Source organism: Portunus trituberculatus, chromosome 20 (genome assembly GCF_017591435.1).
Source record: "Portunus trituberculatus isolate SZX2019 chromosome 20, ASM1759143v1, whole genome shotgun sequence".
NCBI lineage: Eukaryota > Metazoa > Arthropoda > Malacostraca > Decapoda > Portunidae > Portunus > Portunus trituberculatus.
The window spans coordinates 10,792,379-10,806,138 of NC_059274.1; the positions used below are offsets into that span (position 1 = coordinate 10,792,379).

At 38.9% G+C, this 13,760-nt stretch overlaps 1 protein-coding gene across 2 annotated transcripts; it reads left to right on the forward strand.

Moving 5' to 3' along the window:
* The first annotated feature begins 407 nt into the window (after window positions 1-407).
* On the forward strand, window positions 408-7,763 carry LOC123506672. 2 transcript variants are annotated; one of them, XM_045258924.1, is made up of 2 exons: window positions 408-477; window positions 6,596-7,763. In XM_045258924.1, the coding sequence occupies exons 1-2, from the start codon at window positions 466-468 to the stop codon at window positions 7,592-7,594; spliced, it is 1,011 nt and encodes a 336-aa protein (XP_045114859.1). In that variant the 5' UTR covers window positions 408-465; the 3' UTR covers window positions 7,595-7,763. The 2 variants fall into 2 exon arrangements, with proteins under 2 accessions (XP_045114859.1, XP_045114857.1); XM_045258922.1 differs by lacking the exon at window positions 408-477 and adding an exon at window positions 6,361-6,493.
* Window positions 7,764-13,760: the final 5,997 nt, after the last annotated feature.

Here is a 13,760-nt window from a genome sequence, read left to right on the forward strand (position 1 = left end):
GTAAGCGGTAGTGCTGAACTGATAAACACATTTTATGCTATACACATAGAAATTAAATGCACAAGTTGACGTTAGATAAAGGATCAACATTAAGTGAAAAAGATTTGTTTAAACATATCTTCCTATCAAATAGGCTACATCTCTCTCTCTCTCTCTCTCTCTCTCTCTCTCTCTCTCTCTCTCTCTCTCTCATATATAATTTCTCGTCTATTTCTGTTTTACACTGCTCACGCTCACATGACGTCTCGTCGCCGGATTGTCTTGGATGAACTGCACCAATCTTGTGGACAATCTTTAAGGTCAACAAGGAATCAAGGAGCAAGAGACAGGAGTTCAACTTAACTTTATAAGAGCAAAGGTGAACGCCGTGTAGCGGGGCAGTATATAAGGGCATCCGCCAAACTTCTGCTTCAGTCGTCCCAGTAGCCGCATCTTGGAGTGCTGAGGAAGACCAGAACTGCAGCCATGAAGCTTTTGGTATGATTCCTCGCTTGCTGGTGTTCAGTGCTTTTTCATTGTCAATGTGAACACTTTACTGCTTCTGTCGCGTCTTTCTCACCCTCCCGTGTGATTTCTACAGGTAGCGTTGTGCGTGATGGCGGTGGGTGTAAGCGCCCAGTACGGAGAATCTGGTGTCGTCTATCCTGACGGGACGCTGAAGCAATTCACCCGAGAGGAGGCTGACAACATCCATGCGATCGGGGAGTCTGGAGTGATCTTTAAGGACGGAAAACACCTGCAGTTTAACATGGATTTTGCTACCCTGCACAACAACCTCCCTGCTCCAGAAAGGCCCGAGCAGGTGACCTTCGGCCCCTATGGCTACCATGGCATCATTAAGCCCGACGGTAACAACGTGCAGTTCACCCATGACCAGCACATGAACGTTGTCCTGGTCGGCCCCTCAGGTGCCATTACAGCTGACGGCAAGAACCTGCAGTTCGGTCAGGAAGGCCTCCCTCTCCCACTCCGCAGGAAGCGTGAAATTAGTCTCCAGGGACCCTCCGGTGTGCAGTTTGATGACGGCCAGCTGAGACACCTTCCCGTTGGCGTGACTGTCGTCCTTGTTGGTCCCTCTGGCGCCACTCTCTCCAATGGTAACCACGTCCAGTTCCGTAAGAAGCGCGCAGCACCCTCTACGGCAGTGATTGATGAGAGTGGCATCATCACCCCAAGTGGACGGCCTATTCACCTTCCCCTTGGAACATATGTTGTTAATCATGGGCCTTCTGGAATTTTGCTCAACACCGGAGAGTCTATTCAGTTTGACTTGTAGTTCCATGACAACAATAATGTAAAGAAAGGCGTTTGCAATATGACCTCAACTTTGTTTCCGAAGGAGACTTATTTTAGTACAACGATACAAGGAATTCTGGCTTTGTATGCTGATGCACTATCAGAATCATCATGAGATCTGATCTTTAAATATATTTCATATTATGATTGAATATTGACTATGTTATCCTTATTTCCAACTTTATAAATTCTTCACTTATTATTTTTTTTTTAGTTAATAACATGACCAAGAAGGAGAAGAGACCATTCATTGTCTCTTGCTTCTCAAATTAGGCTGAAGCAGGTTAAGTGTCCAGCAACCTTTTCCTGTTATATAAGTAAATCATCAAAATTGGTTCTTCACTTTGTAATCTTTAGAGTTCATTTACGCATGCGTGTGTGTGTGTGTGTGTGTGTGTGTGTGTGTGTGTGTGTGTGTGTGTGTGGCGCGCGCTCTTGTGTCTGAAGAACTTTTCTAATATTTAGAAAGTTTTTTTTACCTTGATGACAAATAAGAATCATGTAGAAGCCCAAATACCAAAACCTTCACTGACCTTATTCACAGGAACCACTATGCCATTATATAAAAACGTCAATTACTTAAGTACCCAAATTTATAGGTAGAACACAGCTTTTGAATAAAATCTGAAGACGATTCGAGAACTATTCATATATCTCTGAATCATTTCTTTGGTTTAATGAACAATGATGTTGAAGTATTTTGCCGTGAACTGAGACTAAATAAAACAAATACAAATTCACTGAACTTGAAGGAAAAGAAAAAAAAAATATATATATATACTAAATTTGATAGAGAAGGATGCATTAATTATTTCGGAAAAAGAATATATTGTTATTATGCTGGACTTGCGATGGTCGGACACAGGCCTTGAGTGCGACAGTCGTGGATCGAAAACAGGATGAGGACAAAATATACGAGATGAAGATGTTCACTTGTGACATCAGGAATAGAATGGCTGCAAGTTGAGTGGATGCTATATGAATCAATAAAATTAACCTTGATGATCATTGAATCATCATAAAATTTTCACAACGATCAGAAACTTAAGGAAAACAAATACACGCAAACAAAATTAAAAATCTTCACGTCATGAACAGCTGCATCCTCTCTTACAAGGACAGGATTCACCGAACACCTAAACAACCAGCTTACCGCCTCCCTGTAAACATCCACGTCTTTCCAGCTAGAGTTCTCTTTTGGTGTATGATCATTACTACTATAGTAATGATTATAGAACTTGAAAGAATCCGCAAAGATTTATCAAATTACTAAAGAATTAAGCATTAAACAAAAAGTAGAATCACCATCAATCACCAGGTCTTCTAGGTTAGTAGGATTATTAGGGTATGTTCAAACTTCATTTCTTTTCCTTCGCACAAGTTTGCGTAGAGCTGTCTCTGTTTTTTTCTTTCCCTCCATTTCTTTATAAACTGTTGTATTTTTGCAATAATTTTAATAACTTTTGTTGCACATCACAGTTGAGATAAAAATCAAGGCTTGTTTTCTGTGTAAAAGTCTCCCACCATTCTAAACGTGGCATACTGCGAGGAGTGCGATCTTGCAGGTAACTGCACCTGACCTGACGTCTTCCAGACGCCGCACGTCAACATACTACTACTTTCAACTTCCGTGCTGCTCACAATTGGTTCCTTCTTTTGTAATTTTATAGATCTTTGAGGATTCTTTCGAGATCTATAACCTAAGCTTCTCTTTTTTTTGGTTTCTTAATACATAGTTTTACTTTTGTTTAATGCCGATTTTTTTTTAATAATCTGATAATCTTTGAGGATTAGTTTAAGTTCTATAATCTAAGCTTCTCTTATTTTGTTTCTTAGTACAATGGCTTGCTTTTTGTTTAATGTTGAATTTAAAATTGAAGAATTTTTTATTGGTTGGAGAATCAATAATTCTCTGGTTGAGTTATAAGCAGCTGCTTCGAGTGCAGAAACGAGCTGCCTTCAGTACACAAATTATGCGTTTGCAGTTTTATCTAATTCTATATGGCGGCCACTTGGGCTGTGGCCAGTTGTCTTGCGGCCCGTTTCCCGTGGCCAGATGTCCCATCTCCATAGGATATATATATATATATATATATATATATATATATATATATATATATATATATATATATATATATATATATATATATATATATATATATATATATATATATATATATATATATATGTGTGTGTGTGTGTGTGCGTGTGTGTGTGTGTGTGTGTGTGTGTGTGTGTGTGTGTGTGATTCACCTCGGTCGTCTGCTGGTCACCCAGCCAGTCTTCCCCATCACGGAGCGAGGTCAGAGCTCATAGACCGATCTTCGGGTAGGAGTGAGACCACAACACACTCCACACACCGGGAAAGCGAGGCCACAACCCCTCAAGTTACATCCCGTACCTATTTACTGCTAGGTGAACAGGGGCCACACATGTGTGTTTAACTGTGTATGTGCGCTAATTGGGGGGGGGGTAATAAGTTCTCTATTTCTTTGGAGTCTTGAGTTTTTCTTTTGTTTAATAATAATTTTATAATCATATAATTTGCTTTATCTTGAAGGGTCCAGCCGTTTTACTGCCATACTATCGGGAATCATGAAGAAAGTAGATGCAGTCATCGGTTGACAGTGAGTCGTGATGCCACAGGAAATAGACAAGCGAACTGCTTTTTGTTTACTGTTATATTCTTGATGGATTTTGTCCTCGTGTGTGTGACATATTTTGAAAAATGAACAAAGGTCTCTAGAGAAACCAACTTAAGAAAAAAAGGAAATCGAATTTATAATGTTAAATAATAATTATAATAAAAGAATGTTTCGAAAATCTGGTAAGAAAATTAATAAAAACTACTAGTTAGTTATAGTAAAACCATTATTTCAAAACTTATCTATGAGATGAATTAGCACCGATATGAAGAGAGTAAAATGGAAAATAGTAAGTCATCGTACAAGCTTGAATATTGATTTAGCTTTTCACATTTACCATTCTTACTTGCTCTTTGAGAGTTTCTAATATCAACGATGTTATTAAAACTCTTAGCTTTGTCAGACCTGAATCCCTTACAAGTGATCTTATATCCATTATTTTGAATGGTGTTAGTTCTGCGAATAACATACCAGCTCATGTAACGTTATCAAATTATTATTTTGAGCACACGAACTGAACAAAATATTCAAGGTGAAGTCTGACAAGTTCATTAATTAAGCAAAGTGAAAATCATTATCACTTACTTGAACTCAAAAGTCCTCCTAATAAACCCAGCTAATTCATTCACTGTCCCAACAACTTCTGAACGATGTTTTACTTGAGATGAAATTTGAGGTAACTCTCGTTCCTAACTGACATTCCTCGTTCATTAAATAATTTACACTGTCATTATTACTTCCTATATTCAACGCTTTGTATTTATTAGATTGGAATGTCTTCTCGTCAGTTGTTGTATTTACTTTTATTCATTATATCATTACTATCAGCAAATCAAAATATCCTAGAGGTGAGGCTCTCATCGAAGTCATCAATGTAGATAATATAAACGAACAGGGTGGATTACGTACCAGTGTGGTGCTCTGCCCAAAACATCTCGCTACGTTAAAGATTTACCATTGACAAAGGCGAGTCACCTTCAGAGAGCTGGTCTTCCAGTCATTGGAGAACAGTGTAACTTTACTTTACTTAATAGGCGTTTATGAGAAACACTGTCAAATGTTCACTGAAAGTCGATGATTATAAACTACGTGTACTGCTTATGTTTCCTAGAAAATAATAAACAGAAAAAAAAATGAAAAGTCGAGTATATTAGGTAAACAGAGAAGTCTAAATACAAAACCGTGATGGGTGTCCTTGACTACATTATCTACTTATAAGAAATATATGGCAACGTAACGATAGTTAGTTTGAATTAATTTATCTTAGAAAAAGCAAGAGAAGGAGGTAGTAGAGGAGAAGAAAGAGGAGGAACAAGAAGAGAAATAGCTGTAGGAGCGAGAGGAGAAAGAGGAGGAGGAAGAGACGGAGAAAAAGGATAAGGAGGAAAAATCATGGAAGAGAAGAGTAACTCAAATTAGGAATGGAAGAACATCAGAAGAGATGAAATGTATGAAAACTATCTATGGGGAAGAGAAAAAGAAAAAAAAGATCATAAATCTAACCAAAGTTAACATTGGCAAATTTGTTTATCTTATGGTCATTGGTGCATTGGTTTAGTATATACGTTTTCAATGCTCATGCTTGCACGGCTAAATCTTAATCCCAACAAAAAAAAAAAAAAAAAAATAGGGTTTAGTGAGGAATTATCAAAAGAAATAACTTAATAAAAAAAAAACGAATTCGTCTATTGTAACCAATATTCTCTAATTAAGGTTGGAAAGAGAAAATTATTAGAATAAAGAGAGTGTTTGTCTATACAGAAACTCAACATATAACCTGAATCAGAACATAAGAGGGAAGCTGCAAGAGGGCACCAGGCCAACGCTTGGCAGTCCCTGTAAGAGCAAAGCTACATAATTCTATCTATCATCCCCATCCATAAGGTGTCAAGGCATTTCCTCCCTAATCTTGGATAACCTTTCTTATCTTTTACAAAACCAACATCAAGCGGGCTATATATATATATATATATATATATATATATATATATATATATATATATATATATATATATATATATATATATATATATATATATATATATATATATATATATATATATATATATATATATATATATATCTCTCATACATAAAAAAAAAAAAAACATAAATCAATAAATTTATCTAATCTTCTTTTAAAGCTCCCTATTGACTCAACATTGATTATAAGACTACTGAGTCAATTCCACCCATCAACCATTCTCTTTGAATGCTACGCTGATTCTTGACATGTGACTTCTCTTTTGTCATGAATTCTTAACGTCTAATCCTGCAGTGTTTATTTATTTTTTTCTTTTTCGTCAAAAAAACATCTTGTAACCAGATTATTACAGATGAGCTGCATCTACCTCAAGGAAGTCCTTTAAGGTCATCAGGGACTCACAAAGCCACAAACAGGAATATAACTAAGTATGCTCTATAAGGGCAAAGGCCAACTGTGCTTAGCTGGGCAGTATATAAAGGCGTCCGCCAAACTTCTGCTTCAGTCGTCCCAGTAGCCGCATCTTGGAGTGCTGAGAAAGACCAGGACTGCAGCCATGAAACTTTTGGTATGATTCCTCGCTTCTTGGTGTTCAGTGTTTTTTATACTAAATATGAACACTTTACTGCTTGTGTTGCGTCTTTCTCATCCTCCCGTGTGACTTCCACAGGTAGCGTTGTGCGTGATGGCGGTGGGTGTCAGCGCCCAGTACGGAGAATCTGGTATCGTCAATCCTGACGGGACGCTGAGGCAATTCACCCGAGAGGAGGCTGACAGAATCGCTACGATCGGGGAGTCTGGAGTGGTCTTCAAGGATGGATCACACCTGCAGTTTAACATGGATTTTGCTGCCCTGCACAACAACCTCCCTGCCCCAGAAAGGCCCGAGCAGGTGACCTTCGGCCCCTATGGCTACCATGGCATCATTAAGCCCGACGGTAACAACGTGCAGTTCACCCATGACCAGCACATGGACACTGTCCTGGTCGGCCCCTCAGGTGCCATTACAGCTGACGGCAGGAACCTGCAGTTCGGTCAAGATGGCCTCCCTCTCCCACTCCGCAGGAAGCGTGAAATTAGTCTCCAGGGCCCCTCCGGCGTGCAGTTCGGTGACGGCCAGCTGAGACACCTTCCCGTTGGCGTGACTGTCGTCCTTGTTGGTCCATCTGGCGCCACTCTCTCCAATGGTAACCACGTCCAGTTCCGTAAGAAGCGCGCTGCTTCTGAAGCTGTGGTTGGCCCATCCGGCTACATCACTCCTGAGGGAGTGCCTGTCCAGCTTGCTCCCGGTGAGTCAGTCGCTTCAAGTGGACCTTCTGGTTTAGTCCTCAGCACTGGCGAGAACGTCCAGTACCGCCTGAAGCGCGCTGCTTCTGAAGCTGTAGTTGGCCCATCCGGCTACATCACTCCTGAGGGAGTGCCTGTCCAGCTTGCTCCCGGTGAGTCAGTCGCTTCAAGTGGACCTTCTGGTTTAGTCCTCAGCACTGGCAAGAACGTCCAGTACAGCCGCAGGAAGCGTGCAGCTCCTTCTAAGGCTGTTGTGGGAGAGAGTGGCATCATCACTCCTGGCGGACGGCTGATTCAGCTTCCCCACGACGTGCATGTGATCCTTGCTGGTCCATCTGCTGCTCTGCTATCCGACGGAAGCTTCGTTCAGTACGAGTTTTAATTCCATTAGATCCATGTTCTAGGGAGAAATATTAGCAATAGAATCTTGGCTTTGTTTCCGATGGACACTCACTTTACTATTATGACGCAATGGACTGTGGCTTCATGTGCTCATTCAATAACACATAAACATCATGAAATCTGATGTTCAAATATATTTTATATTCTGACTTAATGTATATTACTTTATCCTTATTCCCAATAACATGACGTCACCCATTTCATAAATCATTTGAATTGAGAATCTAACCAAGATAACCAGATTTTACAGTTAAATGAGGAAGGCGAACGTCTGAATCAAGTCTTCTTCACGAATTGAAGGTAAAGTAATTGTTTGTCCTGTAACATTCAGCAGTCTATCTCACAACAAAGCAAGATGGTAAGATTACTACACTCCTGGAACGCCAATGCATTTTTTCTCAGTTGCCTGCAACGCTGGGTGAGATACTTCTTCGCCGAGACCGGCAACAGCCTACCACCTCTCACACCTCCACTAAGAAAGAAAACTAACAAATAAAGATCTTGTGTACCCTAAATTATTTAATCGAAGAAAAAAAAAAACTGCATAATATTCATGAAAGTCGTAAATATCACCTAAATCGCCTACAGAAGATGTACATACCCATACCACGCACCTCAGGGTATATAAGATGCTTACAAATGCTTACATGCATGCACGTTCGCATGCACGGAGGCGTGTATACACACACACACACACACACACACACACACACACACACACACACACACACACACACACACTACCTATTTCTATAATTTTACTACGAGAGAAACAAGAAAAGTATGCTAGTTACCATTAGTTATAAAAAAGAATTACCGAAAATCTTCCTTAAAAATAAATATTCCTTGAATTCTTCTTCATTAACATTACGGTTCAATTTCACTGTATAAACCAGTACAAAAAATAGTCGGGAATAAACTAAACTGCCTCCTCTCACTTTTCCCTTCCCTTCATTATTAGTGTTGTTGTTGTTGTTGTTGTTGTTGTTGTTGTTGTTCCTGCTGCTGCTGCTGCTGCTGCTGTTGTTGTCTTTGTTGTTGCATTTTTTTATTGTTGTCAATATTGTAAACAATCGTTATTGTTTATTCACTACTCTTATTATCATTGCTTTATTTATTATTATTGTTGTTAATAAGCATTGACGTTATTTTAGTTGTTCAATTTGTTCTTAGCCAACATTGCATGAAATTGCTTCTACTTCTCCTTTCCTTCAACTTTGCATTTAAGGATCATACACATAAAAAAAAAATAAAAAAAAATTGCACCCTTCTGTACAAGAGTCAGAAGACAGTACAGTACAGCAATCAGGAATACAAAGACGAAGCATTAGTGGATGTATGTATATGTAAATATGTGAATATTTGTGTGTACGTGTATGTAGGTATATGAACGTACAAAATCTATATGAATGGAAACTAAGGATGAAGCTGATGCAAACATGTACATTAGTTACACTGCAGAAGGTCATGTGTGTGTGTGTGTGTGTGTGTGTGTGTGTGTGTGTGTGTGTGTGTGTGTGTGTGTGTGTGTGTGTGTGTGTGTGTGTGTGTGTGTGTGTGTGTGTGTGTGTGTGTGTGTGTGTGTGTGTGTGTGTGTGTGTGTGCGCGCAGCGTACAAAAATAATTGACATTTATATACAATAGAAAGTTCTTAGTGATTCACCACTTAAGCTCTCATCACACGTAACTACATTCCGCTGCTTCACAAAACTATTGGTATCATAAGCTACAAATACCACCACACACCACATCTTACTCAATTTCCATACCTAAACAATAGAAAAATAAATGCCTTCCTAAAACAAACAAAACAAAAATAGCAGACAATCGTAATAGCTATAGAATAACATTACTGATAGTAGCGATCAAGTAAAGAGACTTCATCGAGGGATAAATTAATGCAATGAAGTGATACGTATCTTCTCAATTAAAAAGACACAAACTCATTAGAAACGGAAAGGAAATCTGGGGAAGTTGAAATGAGCAAAGCAGATCGCAACAATTACTTAGCACGTTAACGACGACGCTACCTGCGTGTACGGTACGTGGCTCTAAGTGGTGGTGTGTGTGCTACCAAGGCAAGCAGGCACGGATCCACTTGCTCCAGCATTTTCAAAAAAAGTTGGTTTTGATAAGGGCCACAACAAAGTATTATTTTTGCTCCACCATCTGCATATTTTTGTTCTTGTTGTGTCTTTACTTCTCCATCACTTCCTCTTTTTGTTGTCTTCTTTCTATTTTCCCTTTTATTCACTCACTCCGATCCTCCATGTTAGTTATTCTTTTCTTTTAGTTTTCCTTTACTTCCCTGTCACCCATTCTAACCTTTTTCTGTTTTCATTTTCTTTTTACACGGTCACCTAAACGGTATATATATATATATATATATATATATATATATATATATATATATATATATATATATATATATATATATATATATATATATATATATATATATATATATATATATATATATATATATATATATATATATATATATATATATATATATATATATATATATATATATATATATATATTTATCGTTATTTTTCATCCTTTCCTTCTCTTTATTTTCCCCCCTATCATTCCCATCAGCTGTTCTTGATTCTTCATCCCTTTCTCCATTTCCTATATCCGAAACTAAGTATTTTCCATTTCTTTCTATTTTAATCTGTCTCCAACTAATATCTCTCAGCTTTTCCATTTGCATTTCCATCATTTCCCATTGTTTTCCTGCTCCATGATATTTACAGCTTTCATTTTTTTTTCACTTTCCCTTCGTCTTTTAAACCCATCTCAGCAGTTTTCCTAGTTCATTCACCCTTTCACAATCGCCCTTGTAACCATCACTTTCACCCCTAAAACGGTATCAAACTTGTTGTCAATCAAGAAGGTTCTAGTCTTTATCCAAACTGGTCCCCTACAAACCCGTTCCCACAACTCAACCTCCATGGAAACCTGTTCTCACTCAAAGATATTCTTAATTAGTACCTGAACTCCATAATCTCCACACTATCAAGGGGACGAAAATACTCATAAGGATACGAAAATTTCCTTCACTAACACACAACATACTTTTACCAATCACTACTTGCAAAGGAGATTGAATTATTTGCACCTTTTCAGTATGTCTCCTTTGAAAGACATAAATCAACCTTGTTACAGATATGACTCGACAACGCTCCTTACCTCTACCTCACCTGTGATTTTCTTAAGCCAACATAAGTTACGGCAGGTATGATTGGGTTATTAATGGCCGGATCTTAAACCTGACACGTTACGAGTAATTTATGGAGGAGGAGGAGGAGGAGGAGGAGGAGAAAGAAGAAGAGGAGCAAGAGGAGGAGGTATTTATGACGAAGAAGAAGAAGAAGAAGAAGAAAAAGGAAGAAAAAGCAGAAGAAAAGGAGAAGAAAATGAAAGAATAAAAGAATATAAAAGAAAAAGAAAAAAAGAAAAGAGAAGAAGAAGAAGAAGAAGAAGAAGAAGAAGAACAGGAGGAGGAAGAGGAGGAGGAGACAAAAAAAATAAAACAAAGAAAGAAAGAAAGAAGCAAAGAAATAAAACGAAAAAAAATAGTAAGACGCTGGAAAAAGAAAAGAAAGAAAGGGTAAACAACAATGAAAAAGACAAAAAATTTAATGACAAAGTGTAAGAAGGATTAGAAAGAAAAAATTATACGAGGACATGAAGAAGACAAATATCAAGTACGTAGGAAGTGCAAAAAAAGATGAGAGCAAGGAACTATGGAATGAGAAATGGGAAAAGTATAATAATTTTCCTCTCCACTATACAGCAATTATTGAAATAAATTCCGTAAGTAAAAATTCCGGAGCGTTTGAATTTAAATAAAATAACAAAGAAAAACAGTAATCTTGATGAAAACTGAACATCCGTAAGAGGAAATATTGCACAGAATCACTGGAAGAAAAATCTTAAAGTCCCCGCTGCCTGATGAACAACAAAGAAAACGTGCTGTGGGCTTCGGGGTAAGGGGGATAACAACTTCTTACCGAACAGGTCTCACTCTCAGTTTCAGTCTCATTCTCTCTCTCTCTCTCTCTCTCTCTCTCTCTCTCTCTCTCTCTCTCTCTCTTTGACTGCTTCCAAAAGGATTAATATGTTTCAGATCTCAATATTCTTCAACACTGCTGCTATGGATTTGGCCAAGAACAAACCACTCCACGCCCAAGCTGAAAGATGCACCTTTACCGTATAATAGAAGTGATAAGGTCGACGGACACACTGATTCTGCGTTTTTGGGGATATTAAAAACACTTAGGATGATAATGTAATGAAAACAATTCAACTCAAAATAACAATGACAACACCTACTCTATAACCATGTAAAAGAGATAGATAGATAGAGAGAGAGAGAGAGAGAGAGAGAGAGAGAGAGAGAGAGAGAGAGAGAGAGAGAGAGAGGAGGGGAAGGGGAATCCGTTACCTTTCATAAATACATTAAAGAAGAACACATGGAAGCTTTAGCTCCAAATAGTTCTTGCCTGCATGATTTTTCTTGCTCCATTGCCACCTAAAGAGGTGTTCATTTGGTATACAGTTAGTTACTCGCATTTTACTTTTCAGTCCTCCGTCTTTTTTTGTGTCAGGTGTTAGTTAGTAAGTTTCTATTCATTAATGATTTTCCCTGAAATTTTAGATGATCTAGAGCATATCAAGTAAAAAAAAAAAATCATAGATAGAGGCAACAAAAGCAGTAATCTGGTAGTTCAAACCCTTAATGATTGTAATTATTTTTGTTCAGTAATATCAAGGATTATTTAAATGATATAACAAGTCTCTCTACCAATAACAGCATCATGGCTAGTGCCGAGGCGTCAAGTCTTTAAGGCTGTAGTGTCGCAAGGTATTATTTGTTTTCAGTTTCTCTTCTTCAAATATCTGCAGTGCTAATGTTCGTTTATTTACGTTGTAAAGAAGGGTTGCATAATTTATTGTAGCAGTTTGCATTGTTGGAATATCTAGTGTTTTCAGGCTGTAAGAGCAGTGTTACATTTTTTGTGTTGCATACTTAATAGTACTGAGGAGTCTAGTAATGTCCTCTGTGTTAGTGTTGTACGAATTTGTATTATAAGTTATAATTAAGTGTTGACATGAATTGTGATGTGAGGCTGGAAGTGTTGCAAAAGACAATACTGCAGAGGTTTTAAGTGTTTAAACATTCAATGTTGCTTCAAGGGTATTGGTAAAGTAATACTTTGTAAAAGTGTAACGTAAATTGATAGTGTTCAATAGTCAAGTGTTGTCAGGGAATCTGTGCTCCTAAATCCCTGCTCCCCCAGATGGGAACCGCCTTGTTGTGGTGTGGGGGCTTGCGTGCCCCTGTGACCTGGCGAGCTAAGCTAGAGGGGGCTTAAGCCCCTGCTCTGCCCTTTCGAGGGGGAGAGGGCTATCCATGCTAGTACGGTCGCCAGTGAGGGGCCAGACTAAATGGTTCCTACGTAGGCTGCCAGTGGACCAGCGGAGCCACCCGCTGGAGGGATCGCCCAATAGGGGCCGTCCTGTGCTGTATGGTTGGGTGTCCAGGCTGGGATGCTTTGGGAGGGGGGTCTCAGCTCTGTCGTGGACAAACTTTCGTATCATGTAGGGCCTTTTTAAAACGACTGGTCCGCATGGGGACGAGGTACCCCGTCCACGGCAGCCAGCGCTCCCTCCCATTGTAGTCCCAGTAGGTGGTTTCCCTTGCCCCTGGAGCCAATTTTTGTGTAACTGTTTTTATGGTTAAACACAAAAACATTCAGGTTCTCGTGAGGTGGCTGACCTGGCCCACGAGACGTCATCTTCAGGTCTGAGTGGGAAGGAGGATTCCCCTCCACAAGGGCCTCCCACAGCAGTCTCCTGTTCTGGGAGTTCTTCTGAGGGACGCATTTCTGCTGCATATGACTCTCTTGTAATGGTAAATGTTAATCCATCATTTTCCTATCATGCCTTGCACTCACTTCTCAAGGCGTATGGTACGGTTGTTCGCATTCGACTTGTTTATGATAAGGACTTTCCTTCTAACCGCTGCTATGTAACTTTTCTGTCATGTGATGAAGCCCGTCTGGCTTATGAACATGTAGCATCCCTGCTTCTTGCTGGCTCTGGCTTTAAAACAGAATTTCTCCAGTCACGTAATA